Source organism: Micromys minutus (genome assembly GCF_963924665.1).
Source record: "Micromys minutus genome assembly, chromosome: 1".
NCBI classification, from domain to species: domain Eukaryota; kingdom Metazoa; phylum Chordata; class Mammalia; order Rodentia; family Muridae; genus Micromys; species Micromys minutus.
Genome location: NC_137969.1, coordinates 221,057,191 through 221,076,140, shown reverse-complemented (window position 1 = coordinate 221,076,140; position 18,950 = coordinate 221,057,191). Strand labels below are relative to the sequence as shown.

The 18,950-nt window shown below is 45.1% G+C and overlaps 2 protein-coding genes across 4 annotated transcripts in view; one reads left to right on the top strand and one right to left on the bottom strand.

Annotated features, from left to right (window-relative positions):
- The window catches only part of ESR2 (estrogen receptor 2), a gene marked incomplete at both ends in the record, with an annotated part of 42,973 nt that extends 38,623 nt beyond the window's left edge, over positions 1–4,350 (top strand). For all 3 annotated transcript variants that reach the window (XM_080937158.1, XM_080937157.1, XM_080937159.1), the window contains 2 exons: positions 2,713–2,893; positions 4,164–4,350. In XM_080937158.1, the coding sequence (XP_080793284.1) occupies positions 2,713–2,893; positions 4,164–4,350 (368 nt within the window). The remainder of the gene's footprint in view (positions 1–2,712; positions 2,894–4,163) is intronic.
- Positions 4,351–13,934: 9,584 nt separating this feature from the next.
- The window catches only part of SYNE2 (spectrin repeat containing nuclear envelope protein 2), a 259,839-nt gene continuing 254,823 nt past the window's right edge, over positions 13,935–18,950 (bottom strand). The window contains exons 111-115 of the mRNA XM_080930654.1: positions 18,439–18,567; positions 16,878–17,069; positions 16,218–16,323; positions 15,565–15,601; positions 13,935–14,998 (exon numbers count right to left, since the gene is read on the bottom strand). Coding sequence (XP_080786780.1) covers positions 14,776–14,998; positions 15,565–15,601; positions 16,218–16,323; positions 16,878–17,069; positions 18,439–18,567 — 687 coding nt within the window. The 3' untranslated portion in view covers positions 13,935–14,775. The remainder of the gene's footprint in view (positions 14,999–15,564; positions 15,602–16,217; positions 16,324–16,877; positions 17,070–18,438; positions 18,568–18,950) is intronic.

Sequence of the window (18,950 nt, the reverse complement as noted above, 5' to 3'; positions counted from 1 at the left end):
GAGTTAGTGGGAACTGGGGTCTGAGCAGAGAGAGCCAGCTGGGGTTTAGGTAGCATGTCTGCCTACGGCACACCAAAGCCTGGGTGCAGTCTCCAGAACTATAACATATAAACTGGGCATGCAGAATTAGGAAGATGGAGGCGGGGAGATCAGGAGTTCAAGGCCATCCTTCTTCACATCAGAAGTTCACCGTTTTCTGAGCTATGTGACACTATTTGGGTGGCGGGGGGTGCCTCAATAACTAGGGTGTCATTAAAAGGAGTGTCATTTGGCTGCCTAGGGGTGAATGTGTAACTTGTGGGGAGGGGCAGGTAGAGATGAGGGTCTGAGGGTTTGGAGGAGGTGAGAAGCAGCTTCAGAGAAGGCTCTGGGGATATTTTGTTTATTTACTGAGGCACTAGGGCTCAGACCCAGGACTTTGTGCACACTAGGCAAGCAGGTACACAACCCCTGACCTCCACCCCTAGAGTCTCACTGTGTGGCAGTGGCTGGCTAGAACTCATCCAGATCCACTTGCCTCTGCATCTCAAGTTATGTGAGTTAGCCTTGTCAACTTGACACAAACCAGAGTCACCTGGGAAGAGGAAGCCTCAACTGAAAAACTGTGGACAAGTCTGCCAACACTTTTTAAAATGAATGATTGATCTGGGAAGACCTAGCCCACTGTGGGCAGTGCTAACCCTAGGCAGGTGGTCCTGGGTGCTGTAAGGAAGCAGGCTGATGGGGAGCAAGCCAGTAAGCAGCACTTCTCTGTGGCTTCTACTTTAGTTCCTGCTTCCAGGTTCCTGCCTGTTCTTCCCTTGATCATGGAATGTACAGTGAGGTAAACCTCTAACTCCCCCTAAGTTGTTTTGGCCAGTGCTTTATCACAAGTGAGATCCTAGAGTACTGAGATTAAGTGAGTGCCACTATTCCTAACCAGCCCTTAATTTTTTTTCCTTGCTATTTTTCAAGACCGTTTCTCTGTGTATCCCTCCCTGGCTGTCCTGGCTAAAACAGGCTAGCCTCAGAGATCAGCCTGCCTCTACCCCATCCCCAAGTGCTTGGGTTAAAGAAAGAGGTATGCCACCACTGACTGGCTCAGCCCTGGGTTTCTTGAGAGAGCACCTTGTCATCTCAAATGAACATTCTCGCTTCAAAGGGAGTAAAGAATTAGTTTACATGAGTGGTCATGGCCCCGCAGCACAAGTCCAGGCTTTGAGAACAGCACGTTCCAAAGTGGAAGTAGTTTCACGAAGTTTTTATAGTTACAGAACACAAAGTTATAAACCCAGGTACTTACCAAGTACATTGGTGGGAACATTAGGTTGTAGCAATGCAGCAAGCTACTGCTATAGGTCTCTGCCTGACATCACTCTCAGCTCTGGGTTGGCGGAAAATAGTGGTCTTCTGAGAATGTGCCTAATAGTCAAAACGACAGTAGGTCAGATGCAGAAAGTGGGCCATGACTTAGGGGACTAGAAATGGCTTGAGGTAATGTTGGTTCTGAACCTGCAATATCCTGTCTTGGGACAATCAGGAAGTTCTAATCAGTCAATCAGCCTTATAGAATCGTCAACACAAGTTTGACTTCTTTCTGGGAACTCTAGCTTACAGGCATCTGGGCTCTCCCTGAATTCTGACACTCTAGCCTCTGCCTCTCAGGTGAATGGTGGATCATTTAAATATGTATTATAAGACTCTCTGAAAGTCTCTGGGGATGCAGAGAAGTGCTATTCCTGAATCTGTGTACCTCTGCACGGCCCTTGCTGAGCAGAGTCCAACTCATTTGCTTTAATTGGACTGAAATGTCAACAGAACCAGAAAGCAAATCCTGCTGATCAAATTCTGTGGGTAAGGGGCACTAGCCACGTCGGCAGTGCCGTTGTTCAAGTCACGATTGTTGTCTATTCGTATTTAGGAGTTAAAGCCTGGAAGAAGAGTTCTTTCAGGAAAGGGAGAATAAGGGCTTAACTGGGGGTAGGGATGAGGTTCTCCTGGGCTGCTGTTTGGTTATTTTGTAGCCATTGTGAGTATCTTAGAAACTGCAGGTGGGGCATAGCAGAACTGGATGGTGGGAAGGGAGCGCTAAGGGGAATGTTCCCTTAAGCTTTGCTAAACAGGGAATTGAAGTAGGTGGAGCTGGGAACTGGTTCAGGGTCTGACAGCTAGACTCAGCAGGAGGAAAATGGGTAACCTGACTCAAGATTGGTAGTCTTCCTGCCCCATCAGGGAGCCACAAACGCTTTGGACTGGTCAGAGGTGGCCCTGGGGTCTTGCTCTGATTGTCTGAGGCACAGGGAACATATGCTGGGAAGGGGACTCATAGCATTAGCTCTCAGTTTGTTTCTTAAATGCGGTGAAGAGAAGCCCTCCTTGGCCCTAAGTGGAATTAATCTTATCTCGACTGTGGTCACAAAGCGGTCTGCTGCAAGTAAGAAGCAGAATTACATGACAAGCCAAAGATCGGACCTGGTGGTTGCCTTAAGGCATCACTTATCTACCCTGTATTCAGCCAGGATTCCCTTACAGCCTTGTGATAAGGTTTAGCACTTGGTGGGAGGGGTGGAGGGAGGTAGTTCCTCATTCTGTTTGGCTAGCACCACACATATGCATATGCAAATTAGAATAACCTGGATCAACCTGGGGGGCGGGAACCAGGCTTGCTTAACAGTTGAGCATGTGACCTCAGTTTCCTTTTCTCTGACTTTGGGGCTTTCCTTCTTTGTCCAGGCATGTACCCCTTGGCTACAGCAAGCCAGGAGGCAGAGAGTAGCCGGAAGCTGACACACCTGTTGAACGCAGTGACAGATGCCCTGGTCTGGGTGATTGCAAAGAGTGGTGTCTCCTCCCAGCAGCAGTCAGTCCGTCTGGCCAACCTTCTGATGCTTCTTTCTCATGTCAGGCACATCAGGTACAGAGCCGTGGAATGCTGCTCCAGTGGGGTGTAGGCAAAGCATGTACTCAGGGCTTTTAGGCAAGTTTGCAGTAGATACGATAGAATGTTTGGATGGGAATGGGCACACCATCAGTGTATGCACCTGCACCGAAGTTTGGTGCATAGTAAGTGTTGAAATGAGTGTCACATCAAACCTGATAGGAATTTTGTGGCAGCTGGTGGGACCCACCTGGATGTAGTTGCTAGTCTATAGAATTTGTTTATGGAGTCCTAAACAAATGGGCACTTGTCTTCTCTAAAATGAGTTGACACCTTCGTTAGACCACCCAGAGCCAAGGCCTGAGGTTATTTTTGTAAGGATGCTAAGCCTGGCTCTCTGGTTGTCCTTCAGTTGAGGACCAGGGGTGTGCACAAAGTTGTCCTTTGGTTTCCATGGCATCAGGGTACCAAGGAAGAGATCTAAGAGAACTTCTCAACTTGAGGAAGCAAGACTGTGGATAGAGCACAGGCCAGCTCAGGAAGTACACAACGTGTGCACTGATGACAAGGTTGTGGTGAGATGTTGGTATATTGTTGGTACAGTGATGTTCAGTGACTGATGTCACCCAGGAGAAGATGAAGACAGAAAGAAGGGTAGTGCTCCCCTGAGTAGGAAACTGTAAGAGCTATGGAGAAGGAGAGTGTTTGATTCTAGCATTTAACGAGGAGGAGGAAAGAAGAAAACTTACTTCCTGTTTCTTCTTTGATGAGCATTTGGCCCATGACCTTTTGCAGAACAGAAACCAGTCTATCCTTATATGTGTGTGTTCACCTAATTGCTGGATTTGATTCCTAACTCCCAAATTTCTACACATGACCCTTTAAAGGTAGAACCAAGAATGGCAAACATTTTCAGTGTCTTGACATGTGCCTTCCCAGCTGAGTTGGTCAAAGAGCTAGGTGCTTCAGGTGTCCCAGTGTGAAGGAGCTTACTTACAGTTACATTCTTTAGAACCATGGTTTTATGGCTTTTGTGCTTCTTATGAGCGAGCTCATAGTGCAGCATTGGGTGGTGAGTGGAAGGCGAAGATGACATCATCACTTTTGCCCTTGAATGTAGACTATTGAGGAAGCTGGATGCAAGAGCTATAGAACAATGGGATGGGAATACAGGGAATGTGGGGTGGGGCAGGGCAGGGCAGGGCAGGGCAGGGCAGGCTGGCTTTCTGCAGGAGCCTTGGGTAGTATTTCAACGTTCTCTTGGCTATATGGAGGGAAGCATTCTGAGTGCCTTTTCCCCCCATAGTAACAAAGGCATGGAACATCTGCTCAGCATGAAGTGCAAAAATGTGGTCCCAGTGTATGACCTGCTGCTGGAGATGCTGAATGCTCACACGCTTCGCGGGTACAAGTCTTCAATCTCGGGGTCTGAGTGCAGCTCAACAGAGGACAGTAAGAGCAAAGAGGGCTCCCAGAATCTACAGTCTCAGTGATGGCCAGGCGGACTGACTACAGAGATGGTCAAAAATGGAACATGTACCCTAACATCTTGGGGGTTCATCTTAAGGCTGCCTTGGTCACATACCCGTACCCACATTGCACTTCCCAGGAGTCAGGGTGGTTGGGTTGTGGTGTTCCTTGTACCAGGATGTACCTCTGAATGCCAAGTTCTAACTTGTATAGCTTTAGAAGGCTCCCTGTGTACTTACCTTTTATCTCCTTGCCCACTTGGAAAACATCTTAAAGGTTATGGAATTAAAGGTCAAAAGTCTGATTTGGAAAGATTGGCCTTAGACAGGAAAAAGAATGTGGCATGTGACACATCTATCAGAAATGACCTGTAGAACTGTGTGGCTATAAAATCAACCTTTGAATGGTGTCTTCTAGACCACTGGATTGTGGGATTGAAAACCACACCGACAATCAGCTCCTTTCGGATTCCTACCTCTCAGGCCTGTGAGGATTCATGACATGTTCTGGGTTATTCTATCAGAGACCGGAAAGATAAGCTTAGATGTACCACGTTCTTCTCCCAGATCCTCTTTCTGTCTATGTGCAGATTCATCCTGCTTGGTTTACATCCCTAGAGCCTGCTTATTTGGCGCTCTCTCTCTCTCTCTCTCTCTCTCACACACACACACACACACACACACACATACACACAAAGCTTCAAGCATTCATGGTATGGATTGGATGAGCAAAACACTTGTCTTCCCTTGCTGTGAAGAGACACCATGACTAAGGTAATTCCTTTTTATTTATTTATTCTTTTAAGACTTATTTCATGTATGTGAGTATACTGTCACTCTCTTCAGACACACCAAAGGAGGACATCAGATCCCATTACAGATGTGTGTGAGCCACCATGGGAATTGAACTCAGGACCTCTGGAAGAGAGTAGTCTGTGCTCTTCACTGCTGAGCCATCTCTTCAGCCCCAAAGCAACTCTTATAAAGAACAACATTTAATTGGGGCTGGCTTACAGTTTCAGAGGTTCAGTCCATTATCATCATGGTGGGAAGCATGGCAGCATCCAGACAGACATGGTGCTGGAGAAGGAGCTGAGAGTTCTACATCTTCGTCTGAAGGCAGCCAGAAGACTGGCTCTGCTTTCCACAGGCAGTCAGGAGGAGGCTCTCAAAAGCCCACCCACCCAGTGACATACTTCCTCCAACAAGGCCACACCTATTCCAACAAGGCCATACCTTCTAATAGTGTCATGGGCCAAGCATATTTAAACTACCACACTCCTGAACACATCTTTTTTTTTTTAAAACTCCTTCAAAAAGAGTCATTTAGAGGTAATTATTTAAAGCAAAAAAAAAAAAAAAAAAAAATCTTCTCTAACCTATAAGTCTCTTAAAATATTTTTTTATCGGAACATTCGTGAGGTGGGCTGTGTGAAACTTGTAAACACATTAGTTCTTTCTAATGGAAGCTAATGGGAGCCAAGGAGAAAGTCCTTCTGAAATGGCAATTGTAATGCACATTTTAGAAACTGGAGTTTTCAGACACATTTATAGGAATATGTCAAAATCACAAAATGTGTAGCAGCTCTACTTTGGAAGTAAGCAATTAAATGATCATGCTGATTGGATGTTTTTAAAAATAAAACCTGGGGATACAGTATTAAGTATACTTTCCTTCGAAAATAGGGTTTCTTTGGTCAGTACATCCTGTGTTTACTGAGTCATGCATTAGGAAGATTACACTTAACGAGAGAGAACTTGAATATGGCTTAATTTTGATATTGAGATGCTGTTGCTAAAGCTGACTTCAGCAGCTGCCTCAGACACACAGGCACAGGGAACGCGCAGGTGCTGGAGGTTCGGAGGCTGGAAACTATGAGCAGTTCCGTGCTACAGCCCGAGTGCAACAGTGCAGAAAGCGTTCTCCTACAGACAGGGGTCAAGGGTAGGAGGGCAGGAAGTGGGATGAAAGGCAGCCTTGAAAAGCTCTTCTTTTTAACTGAGGCGGCCAGACAGGAGTGACAGAACAACCCAAATTAGCTCCAAGCTATTGTCTAGTTAGTACAGAGTGAAGTTCTTGGTTGAATTTGGATAGCTAAGAAAGGTACCAGTTTGAACTCAGGTGTTCAAGCACCCTTCTGTGCCCAGTCCTGTGTGTATTTAGGTAAGTACATGTTCCAGTGACCATTAGTTAGACTTGAATTCTTTTTTTTTTAAAGATTTATTTATTTATTATATATCATTACACTGTAGCTGTATTATATATGTATATATGAAGAGGGCATTATATCTTATTACAGATGGTGGTTGTGAGTCACCATGTGGTTGCTAGGATTTGAACTCAGGACCATCTGGAAGAGCAGTAGGTGCTCTTAACCGCTGAGCCCTCTCTCCAGCCCCCAGCCTTGACTTCTTAATCCTGCAGCATCTCCCTGGTGGGATTCAGACATGTGCCACTACTCCCAGCCAATTAGCTATTTACCACCATTTCTCTGCCTACTTCTAAGGGTTGAACATTGCACGTGTTTGGTTCTATTGGAGGAGGATGTTACACTCTAGGTCGATTCTTTTTGCCTTGCACCTCATCTGGGTCTGGTAGGAACACAGGTTAGTCCTGCCTCATACTGCTCAGCCCAGGACAATCTTTGATTGGGCTCTGGGACAAATGGGTGGTTGAAATTTAATCTGCACTCTAAAGACTATTGGTTGTTTTTGAGTGACCTAGTTTTCCCTTTCACCTGAAGTGCTAATATCTCTGCTCATGTGTTTCCCACAGGCTGTCTAAGGATGACATGGTTTTCAATGTATCAGAGAAATGTTCAATGTCCATTTTAAAGACAGGTCATTTCTCTTTAATGTGTGGTAGCTTCCTTCAGTGTTCACCTTCCTTTGGGACAGCTTATGAGTTGTACTCATAGCTAGTCTCAATTTCTTTCAAAGGATGAATAGGACCTGGCACCTGTGAATGTGGGTTAGATTACTGAACAATCCTGTCCCCCATGACTCCGCCATGAAACCACAACAGTGCAGGAGAATCCTCAGCCCTGCCTTAAACTGGCATGGCAGGATCTTCTGTCTTAATCTGCAAGTGACCTCCTGAGAAACTTACCTGTGGATGAGTGGGCTTTACCTAACCCCCAAGTCACAAGTTTGACTAGAACCATGAATACCCTTCATACACAGATTCTTGGGTATGAACTACCTCTCAAGAGGACTATGTGGACAATCCCAACCTCTGCTTTTTCTGCTTGTCGCCAGGAAAGGGATTAACTCCAAAAATAATCCCAAAGAGTTTTTCCCGTGAGAAATTCAGATGAGACCACAAGAGAATAACACAGTTAGGGAATTTTGAGCATTTAAAAACCGAAACAGTGTAACAGCAGCTACCCTCCTACCCCTTTCCTGAATGACTTCTTGCTAGCTCATCTGGGAAGCCAGTGCTTTTAGAGTTTTGCAAGCAGAAAGGGTTACTTACCGATTCTCAGTTCTGCCTCATGTGCAGAGACAAGCAAGCGAGGCTGAACCATGTCTAGCATTTTCTAGCATACGAAGGGGTGGTGCCTATTTGTGTCTGTTTGCATATGTTGATAACTTCTCAAAACTCAAGGTAGTCCCTGGGTTTCTAGCTCTATTTTGAAACATAGTTTTGTTAAGTAATACTTGATACATGTCTTTAAGCTGCTTAAAAAAAAAAAAAAGATACTGTAAAAGTTACATAAGTAACAAAAATATACCACCTGGTGGGTAAAATGGGATTTGTGGAGTGCTCAGTGCCAGACACCACTTTCACATTTAATCTTCATAATCCATTATTGTGACTCTATTTTAATTGTCAGGATGTGGAAACTAGCAGGCCAAGCAGACTTACTCAAGGTCACACAATGAATGCTGGAACTGACATCTGGCAGTTCCTGTCTAGTGCTGACTGGTTACACAGTTCACCTAGTTACAAAGGGGGCAGGGGTGGGGGCTCCGTGGAGCTTTAATGCTAAGAGGTTTTGTCTTGCATGTACAAGACTGTGGGCATTATCCCAAGCACTGCAAAAAAACAATTTCAAAAATTTTATGTCTTTTGCTTTCTACCATTGTACTACATCCCCAGACCCCCCCTCCCCAAATCTTCCCTACATTACAGAATTTATCAAGCATGGTTATGGAGGCTTAGGTGGGATCTACTTATAAACCCCACATGCCTGGCACCCCGGACACCCCTGGGAACAGTCACAAACAGCTTAGAAATTTCTGACATAAAAATTCAAGTCTAGATTTTATCCGCGAGCAAATTAAAGCTCAGAGGGACTACCTGATCTGCTTAAGGTCTTTGCAGCTTCTTGTAGCCAAGGCTGGATTGGAATTTGAGTCTCCTGTTCACTGGCTGCTTTTTCTGGCTCCGAGATTCTGCCTGTGATGACAGTTGGTGAAGCCTTGAGTGACTTCTCTGTCCCCTTTCATTTTGATCTTCTCAGCTTAGAGTGGGTCTGCTTGAACCATGGCATAGTAGTAACCGTGATGGGCAGGAGAGGGCTGGGCCTCATTCATTACTCCTGTCCTGCCATCTTAGGTACTTTCCCTCCAGTGCATGAGTTTCCCACATGCCTTGAAGGGATACCAGTGTGAATGCCACATCTCCCAGGCACAACGCCTCCCTGTGGGGCTGAGCACACTACATCCTGGTTTTCCTCTGTAGCTCTCAAACTACATGGAATTTGGCTCCAGTTCTAAGTTGTGAGCTGTCTCAACATACGTGAGTTTAAAAACAGCAAGGATCATCTTCCCTATGGGCCAGCCTGCTACTTGATGGTGGGCTTTCTCTTTGTGAAGGGTAAAGGTTTGTTAGCCCGAAATAGTTCCCAGTAACTGAACTGTCGGCGTTGTACATTTATTTTCCTTGTGAGCCCTGGACCTATAACTTCATTGGGCAGTGGTCATGTGTCCTTGTGAGCCTGTTGGTTGACTATAATTTGTCATATTTTCAGACAGATGCTGTGTATCATCTGACTAATGTGTTGGTAACAGACTTAACTGTGAGTCTTTTAAGAAATGGACATTTGAGTTGCATGTGGTGGCTTACTCCCAGGAGCCCAAGCACTTGGGAAGCTTGCTGTGGATTTGAGGCTAACCTCGGCTACAGAGTGAGACTCTTAATCTCAAAAAGCCGAATAAACAAAAAGGCTGTGATGCTTTTTAATTAAGACTTACTGTCCATTTGTCTGGGAGTCCTTTCTTTTTCTTACCATGCTTCTTCAATATTTACGGAGTTGTTGCAGAGAAAAGTTTAATGGGCCATAAAGTGTTTTTCATAATTTGGGTTCTAAAAATGTATTTGTTGGGAGTTGAATGTAAAAACTTACAGTTGCTGGGCTAAGCAGTGTTTGGTTTTCTTCTATGAATTCTCTTTTGGGGTTTATGTTGTTGAAAACTGTGGTCATTCTTCCTAGGAGGGAACATTACCATGAATGCTGCCTACCATCCGAAGACTTACTACTCCTCCCACCCCCTCCTAGGCTTCCTAAACAGGAACAATTTAACTTACAGTCACCTACTCACTTGTGACGTATGACCACAGGCACTGTGTACTGATGTAAAAGTCCCAGTATGTAGAGAACCCATTTATTTTTATTCAATTTATTATTCAATTTAGTAGGGTAGAATTTCTGTAATTATATATAAAGTATTCATTTATTCTTCCATTTATTTGGGTGGATTTTCTGCACTTCTGTTATTTGAGTCAACTAGTAACCTACCCTCCAGAGACGGTGAAGACAGTCATTGCTGAAGTTACTTTTGTATCTGTGGTCATTTGAAGATTTCTCCCTCCAAGTAGGGAAAGAAAGATGAGAGCAATTTGCTTAAGACTGACAGTGAAACAGGAGTTGTGTCTTACGAGTGTTTGGGGAATATGCATGAAAGAAGGCAGAAGAGGCTTGGGTAGGCAGGAGGTGGGAAGATGGACAGTATGTGTGTGCGTTTGTGTGCCTGTGCATATGTGCGTTTGTGCCTGGGCATATGTGTTTGTGCCTGGGCATGTATGTGTTCATGCATGTGTGTGTACGTCTGTGCATGTGTTTCGTGCATGAGTCCGTGTGCATGTGTGTGCATGTGTGCCTGTGTGTGTGTGTGTGTGTGTGTGCTCGCACGCGCGCACACTCGAGTACGTACATGTGTGTGTGTGTGGGGGGGGATAGTGGTGGTGGTGATGGCCACACTTAAAACTCAGAGGACCTTAGGTTAAAAAAAATGTCTGTATCGGTAGCCTTTAAAATACAAACAACCCTTACACACATCCCAGGGTCCCTTCCTGAGGGCAGTGAAGGCCTGTGGAACACGTTCTTTGGAGCACAAGATGGGAAAGAAGCTGAAACTTCTGCTAAACTTCTACTTGTCTCTGGCAGAGCAGGGAACCTTGAAACAATTCAGTGGCTCAAGAAAAAAGTTGTAACATTTAGATTTGTTTCCTCTATCTTACGGACCTCTCTTCCTACTGTAAATCACACAGTCATGGCGGGAGAGAAAGCCTGCCTCCACTTGCGTGCACATACCACACACAACACACACAAGTATACATTAAAGAAAAAAAATCATTAAAGCTTTTCCTTGACTGTTTCAATTCTATTTACCCCTTCCTCCACTTCCCCAAGATCTATACCCTCTTCCTTACCCACCCAACTCTGCCTAATTTTTTTTTAAGTAGTTTGTGCTGCCCAGACATTCTTAGATGTGTGGCCTTCACTGGAGGATGCTCACCCCACCAAGGGTTGACCTTAAAGAAAATAGACTCTCTCCCAAACGCTATCAACGTCCAATAGTTCCTCAGGCAGGAGAGGAACTTCACACCCAACCCTGTCCATGCCGAGATTGTCTGGCCAGCACTGGTTGCATGCAGTGTACATTCTGTCTCGGTTGCTGTGACTTCATATGTGCTGTCCTCTTGTCACCCTGATGCTGACTCTTACAGTCTCCCCATACCCTCTTCCACCATGAGCCTTTAGAAGGGAGAGGACATAGACACAGGGCTGAGCCTTCTACTTCTTTTGTTTCTCAGTGTCTTGATTTGTTGCAGGTTTTCCGTGTGAATTACCATCTATTGGGAAAAGCCTCTCTTCCGGAGGTTGGTGGATGTACAAACCCATGGATATCACAGTAACCCATTAGGAGTTAGTTTGATACATTAATATATCCTCCCTTTAGGACATATCATCTGTTCAGACACATGTCCTTGGCCCTGATAAGAAAGGAAGATAAGTGGTTAATCCTGTGACATTCACACAAGCCACCATTGTAGCAGTGGGCATGTCTTGCCAGGCTGGCTATTGTTATAGTTTCCAGGGCTCGCAGCTGGGCAAGATTGGTGACTTTGGAGTGGTGGTGGTCTTTCTTTCATCCTGTCACTCTGAAGACAGGCAGACAGATATCTGAGTTCAAAGCTTGTCTGGTCGACATGGTTGAGTTCTAGGCCAGCCAGAGCTGCATTGAGACTGGCTCAAACAAACAAACAAACAAACAAACAAACAAACAAACCCCCAAAAAACTCATTTCCGTCTTTGGTAGCAAGCATAGCACCTTCAAGCACTGTGAAAGCCAGTAAGGATGAAGAAGCTTCCATGTGAATGCCAGCTTGATTTCTCTATGTTTCATGACTCAAGTGTGTTGTGTCTTCAGTACTAGGGTTTCCTATGAATTTCTAGAGTGTGACCAAGAACATTGGTAATAGCCCATGATGTTTCAAATTATTACTATTATTATTTTGTGTATGTGTGGGAGGGTCTCACTATATAACCTTGGCTGGCCTGGAATTTAGAGATCCAGTTACCAGTCTTTCCCCAATGGTGCTGGGATTAGAAGCACGTGACATCATGTGAGGTTGTCCTTCATTTTTAACAGGTGTTTTTTTAAAAAAAGAATTTTTTATTTATGTATATGTGTACACTGTGGCTCTCTTCAGACACACCAATACAGATGGTTGTGAGCCATCATTTGGGTGCTAGGAACTGAACTCAGGACCTCTGGAAGAACAGACAGTGCTCTGAAGTGCTGAGCCATCTCTCTAGCTCTTTAACAGATGGTTTTGCTAGGTATAACAGTTAGGCTCTTTCAGCATTTGGAATAAAGGTCTTCAGGCCCTTCTGGTTTTAAAGGTCTCTGTTGAACCATCAGCTGTCATTGTAAGTGACATGACTTTGTAAGTGGCTTGATCCTCCTCCCTTGGAGCTCAAAAGTCCTTTTTATAGTTTGCATTTTTAATATTTTAACTATAATATGTTACAGAGAATTTCTTTTCTGGTTTTATCTATTTAGTGTCCTCAGAAATCTTTTTCTCTGGGTTTGAGGGATTTTCTTCTATGATATTTGTGAACATGTTTTCTAGGCCTTCACTATGCTTTTCTTCTCCTTCCACACCCCAAATTAGAGTATGTGTTTTATGGGGTTCCAAAACTTCTCCATGTTCCACTTGTTAGTGTTATGAAATTTCTCTTGATCTTTACTGGGTATGAGCCAATTCCTTTGTCTTCCATCCCTGCCTGGTTTTAACACAATTCATTCTGTTACTTAGGCTTTCCACGGAGGCTTTTAATTGGTTTATTGAAATTTTCATTTCTAACATTTCCATTTGAAATTGTCTTAAAAAAAAAAAAAAACAAACCTCAAACTATTTAGACTAGCTCCCTTATTTTGTCTTTGTTGAGAGTTGTTTGATCACAATTACAATCATTCTTTGAATTCTTTAAGTTCTTCTATGTTGTTTTCATTAGGGGCCATAACTGTGGGATTTGTACCTCTGGAATTTGTTGGATGAGGGTTGTTTTTTAAAGGTGTATTTTATGTATATGAATGCTCCATCTGATTATATATCTGCATATCAGAAGAGGGCATCAGATCCTATTGTAGATGGTGGTGAGCTGAGATGTGGTTGCTGGGAACTGAACTCAGGACCTCTGAAAGAGCAGACAGTGCTCTTAACCACTGAGCCATCTCTCCATGCTGGTGGAAGATTTTCCATTCAAGCCTCCGTCTTTCAGCAGAGGTATTTAGTGTTCAGGATGCTACTTCACCGCAGCACCAGGAACCTCAATTCTCTCTTACATTCTGGTGGTGTCTGCAGTTCTGGAACAAGTTTCACCAGGCAGGAACTGACTGGGCCTTGATCCCGAGGCAGGAGAGGACGGCTGGCAGGACTCTGGACAGTGGGGTGATAAATGAAAGGTCCCTGGTGGCTATTATGTTATGATCTGGTGAGTCCTGGAGGGAAGGGAAGGGAGACAGGCTAAGAGGAGGAGGCTATCCCTGGCAAGCAGCCAGAGGACTTGGGTGACAGGAATAGAGGCTGGTAAGGAAAGTGCAGGTTGTCTATGAGTCCACACTAACATGTGGTGGCCACAGCCGCGTCTCAGGGAGACAAAGTGGTAGTCTTGGGGAGGAACAGCACAGTCACCCTACCTACCTGGGTCTGTGCCACAGGTGCTACCTGCAGAGTCCAGGGTGGCAGGGGGCTGGGATCAGGTGAGTCTAAGGTAATGTTTGTTATGTTTGGAAGACCAAGCACGCCACTGACCTGCTTAAGAGTCCAATACACAATCTGGCTTTTTTTTTTTTTTTTTTAATGAGAAACATCTGAGTTGTACATATCACAAATAGTTCCAAGTTTCTTTACCAACCCTTGGTGGCCAAACAGCTCAACCAGACCTGAAGTGTCTCTTTAAACATGAAAAGTCTTAAAAAATTAAATTATAAAAACATCCCTATCAAGTCTGTAGTTTGGCATTTTACTGTACAGTAGTCAAAAGCTCAGGCTAAAATCTTTTTTTTTTTTAAATCCAAGTTTACATCATACATACAGATTCAGCATTGTTAAAAAATATGCACAAATAATGACATCCATGCAATAAAATTTCTTTAGAAATTTTTAAAGCAATGTAAAAGGCTGACCTGGGTGCTGAGTGGAAGATTACAGTTTATAACCCGGGAAGTATAGACAGCTAGCCTACTGGGGGGGAGGGTGGGAAACTGATTCTAAATATTTAAAATGTATTTGAATCAACCAATCAGCTCAGTGCACAGGAATTTCTGAACCATTACTAAGGTAGGGACCTAGCTTCTTGGATATAGTTCATTTATGTGCTGAACATCATTGTTCATGGGCCTTGGGCGCTAACAGTGTGAGTCTTCTGGAAGCACCTCCCCTCCCCCTTTCTGGAGTTCTCTGAACCCATCTGGTAACTTTATCTGAATGCCAGGTTCTGCTGTACTTGATTCTCTGTCCCAGCAGAAGGACATCTTGTCTGAGTTGTCCTGGGCTCCTGGAGTCCACTTGGACAAGAGGAGGGAGGTGTCTGCAGCAAGTCCCTGGACCTTATAGAGACTAAGAGTCACTCCCGGATTGGTCGGATACCACAAGCTGAGCACCTATGGCCAACAGGGCTGTTGGCACAGCGCTGCAGCTGGCAGAACCCTCTAGGTGGGAGGTGGCCCGTTGGTGTACCGCAGCATGGGGTAGAAGGAACGGGCAAAGTTGTTGGCCTGGGTGCAGCTGTAGTCATCTTCAGAGGCAGGCAGCAGGCAGGCCAGGAGCAGCAGCAGCAGCAGGAGCAGCTGCAGTGGTAGCGCAGCCCTGATCACCCTCGAGAGGAAGGAGCGCCTTGGCTGTGAGCTGCCAGGGCTGTCAAGGTGGGGTATCCTGCCAACAGAGAGGTGGGGACACTCATCAGAAGGGTTCATAAGTGTGCCCACTCACCATCATCTAACTACGTGCTTATGGAAAGAAATTCAGGACTCTGGGGTGTGAGGTTCAAGTAAGCCGACAGCTGGGGTGAAGGAGGATTAATACTTAAATTGGCAAGGTATGGAATCATACAGGAGATAATAAGCCTTTGGGCATGGGGTGAGGAGTTTTCTAGATTAGGCTAACTTCTCTAAGAGTGGGAGGCACCATTCCACAGGCTGAGGCTCTGAAAAGGAGAAAGTGAGCTAAGAACAACCATTTGGCTCTCTAGCGGCTTTGTGACTGTGGGTACACCCTGACCAGCTGCGTCAAGCGCCTGCTGTCATGATTTTCCTGCCTTGGTGGACTGGACCCTTGGCACTGTGAGCCACAATAAACTTCTTCACTTCCATTGCGCTGTCAGGGTGTTTTGTCACAGCAACAGAAAAACCCAGACAGCTGGGGTGCACTTTTGGAAGAGGAGTTTGGTCCTCTCCACGGGAACCCATGGGGAGTCACTGTGGGAACTATAATTCCATTACCTGGTGTCTGTCTCCTCTTCCTCTTCCTCTTCCTCTTCTGCTCCAAACTGCTGGAACAAAGAAGCCCATAACGTACTGTGTCCTTCCTTAGGTTAGCTGCCCCATTCCCATTCCCTGAGGTCACTTTTCTGCCACACTTTTGGGACTAGAGTTACACCACATGAGATTCAACTTGATGACACTGGGAGTGATTAGGTCTGTTAAGCCATGAAGATGTTCATATTTCAGTCTCCTGCTCTGATTTACTGGAGACACGAGGAAATCCCTCAACAGAGGCCCTCATCTACAATCTACAGTGACCTCAAAGAAAAATAACTTGCCAAGAGTGAGCCTTTGAGTCAAGTCTTTTAAAAACATCACTTTTAATAATCATTTTAAAAGGCCAGAGAGATAGTTCAGCAAGTAAAGGCACTCTCTGCTGAGTCTAATAACCCAAGTGATGGAAGGAGAGACCCTGGGCCTACAAGTTGTTCTCTGACCTCTGGATGCAGACAGTGATGTGTCTGTATACACACTCAAAAATAATTGTTACTAAAAACATTAGACTTTCTTTTGGCCAGAAGGTTGGTTGAAATAGATTTGTGCTACCACAAAAGGTTCAATGGGGTCTTGGACTCTCAAGATTCTGCCATCTTAGTGACTCTGAGGGCCACGCTGGGTATGTTTTAAGGAAGGAAGGGCACTGACCTTTGCAAAGGCTGCCGGAAGCTGTTCCCCTGAGTCCACTTCATCAAAGCTGGCCAAAGAAGCGTCTGGATTCTGAAAGCCACACCCAGTTGTTCGGTTTAGAGCGAAACAAAGTTGTGCTGTGCTTTATGAACTCTTAAACAGTAGTTTGTCCCCATCCTAGCTCAAATCCTAATCACTCTCTCCTCCCATGTAAAAGACGGACTTTTTAAGACAGAAGGCCATAAATAGCCAAAGCACTGGAAACCCATAATCCCACTTGGCTGTGAGTCTCCGTCCATCACTGATGGACTCACGTGGCTGCTCCAGCTGGGGGAGGCCACAGTCTGGTACGATGGCTGAGTGACAGCACATTTCAGGAGAACTGAAGCTCAACAGGTGTGAGGATAATTAGGAAGGAGACAAGGATAGTACTGAGAGAAAGTGAAGGCTTGTATCCAGCATGAAGGTAGAAATGATGGTGGGACCCATCTTACATATTCCTACTGATAGATATGATGGTTATGACAAAACACGTGCATGGGGCTTGAACAGTCACACTACCTCTACCACAGTGAGGCTGCAACCTGTCACCCCACCTGCCTCTTCTGAGGTCTCTTGGCTACTTGGAAAGTGAATGGACTCACCAGGCTTCCCTGCAAGGACATCAGATCTTGAGCCACTTGCTCTCGCAGCTGGTTGAGCTTCTTCTCGATTACGTGGACCTTCTCTTCGGCCTCAATGTAGTCTTCCCCATTCCCCTTAACCAGAAGGCTGGAGGAAATCTCCTGCAAGGAGCTGACTTGAGGCTGACGGTCTATCAGCTCCTTTTCCAGTTGCTGAAAGCAAAATGGCATAAGACAGTTGTTGGAGGGGAGGATGGTGCAGCTTTCTGTGTTCTGGGATGATTGCTGGGTACAGCTCGATTCTGGAACTTTCTTTGGTTCACTGATACCAAATAGTTTCACACTATTCAGAGAGCAGCTGAATAGGTTGAAACCAAAGCCCTGTTTTCAATTCCCTTGAACTCTAAAGATGATTTCATGTTGAGAGACTGGAGGGGAGAAGCGAAGGAGTGTGCTATGAAAGAAAAGCCTAGGCCCTTATACACCAGGGCAGGGAAACTGAAGCCAGTACACCAAGAGCTGTTAGATCAAGCATACCACTTAGCTACGTGGAGGGTGCACCGGGAGGTCACTTAAGGGCTGTCTTCTCGATGGGCTGCCTACCTCCATTCAAATTAAAAGAAGAAAATTGGTCTCAATCACATTCCAATCTCTTGGCATAGCCACCAGAGGCAGGGGACACCCACTCATGTAGAAAGTTCTCTTGGGCGCTGTTATATAAGGAGCGGAACTTTACAGAGATTTCAGTATAGAATTTTTTTTTTGAAGCAATGCCCAGCAATTTTATATAAAATACTGAAAATTAAACTACCTCTAAGCTTATAGGTAAAAACAAGTCCCTCTGAGACATATGAGAATGTATAGGTCTCACCTTGGCTTATTAATGAAACATAATCTATAAAGACACAGTTACCTCCAGGAAATAGGTGAACATAAATGACCCACATAGCTTATCTTGGGCAATATGCACCCCCCCAGACGAACATACAGTCAGCCCTCTGTGCCCAAGGGTCCTGTACCCATAGTCTATCTATCAGCCATGGATCAAAACAACAAAGAATTTCTGCTGTTCCGAATACACGAATGCTTTCCTCGTTATTCCCTAAGTGTGGCATGACATCCATTTGTTTAACATCTACACAACTCATTTATATTACACTAAGGATTGTAACTAATCAAGAGAGGATTCAAGATGTATGAGGGGATTTGTGTACGTTGTATGAAAATATATGCAAAATATACATACATATTTAAATATGTATAAACAAAATAAACATTTTACCTGGTGGACTCAAGTACCCGAAAATCTGGGTACGTGCAGGAGCGTAAGACCACTGGAGATCCAGGGGTGAATATATCCACAGTGGAGAAAACACGCTTCAATGGCCTTGACTTCCAAAAAGTACTCTTAATATCTGATGTCCCTTATTCCCAAGAATCTTAAAAGCATCTGGCTCTGGCTCTTCACCTCTGCATAAACCCATGAATCACAGCCACCAACAGTTCCCGGAGCACCGGAGGAAGCTGCCAAGGACTCTACCCATGGCGGCAGACAGTGACTGGTGATCCGGCGGAGACTTACCATTAACTCTTTCTGACGCTCCAGGAGGACCTGGTGGTCTGCCTCTGGACTGGTGACACGCGCCTTCTGCCGGCGGCTCTCTGCACTTGCCAGCCACAGGAGCAAGTCTTGACTCAGCTGGTGAAAGTCCTTCAGAAACAACACTCATGAGAGCTCTGTTCTTGGTGGGGGCCAGAGCAGAAGTGGCTAGAAGGAGCTTGCTCCTTCACATCCGTTAGTCAGTAAGCGAAGGACCAGGTTTCAGTGATAGGTAGGAAGACTGTACGCCTGGCTGAGCCCTGGGAGGCATCAGACATAATCTGATTCCAGCAGTGGGGGTGGGGGTTCTAGGTACTGACTTAAATGTGAAGACCACATATGTTGCAATGGTTGACAGGCTGTGATGGGCTCATGTTCCTAAAGTCAGAGTCAGAGCTAATGGGTGGTGGAGAGCTAGTGTGCACTCAACACTCACGTGGTCTGGGTAGTAGGCCAGCATTATATACATCACATTGTTCAGTCTTAAAAAAAAA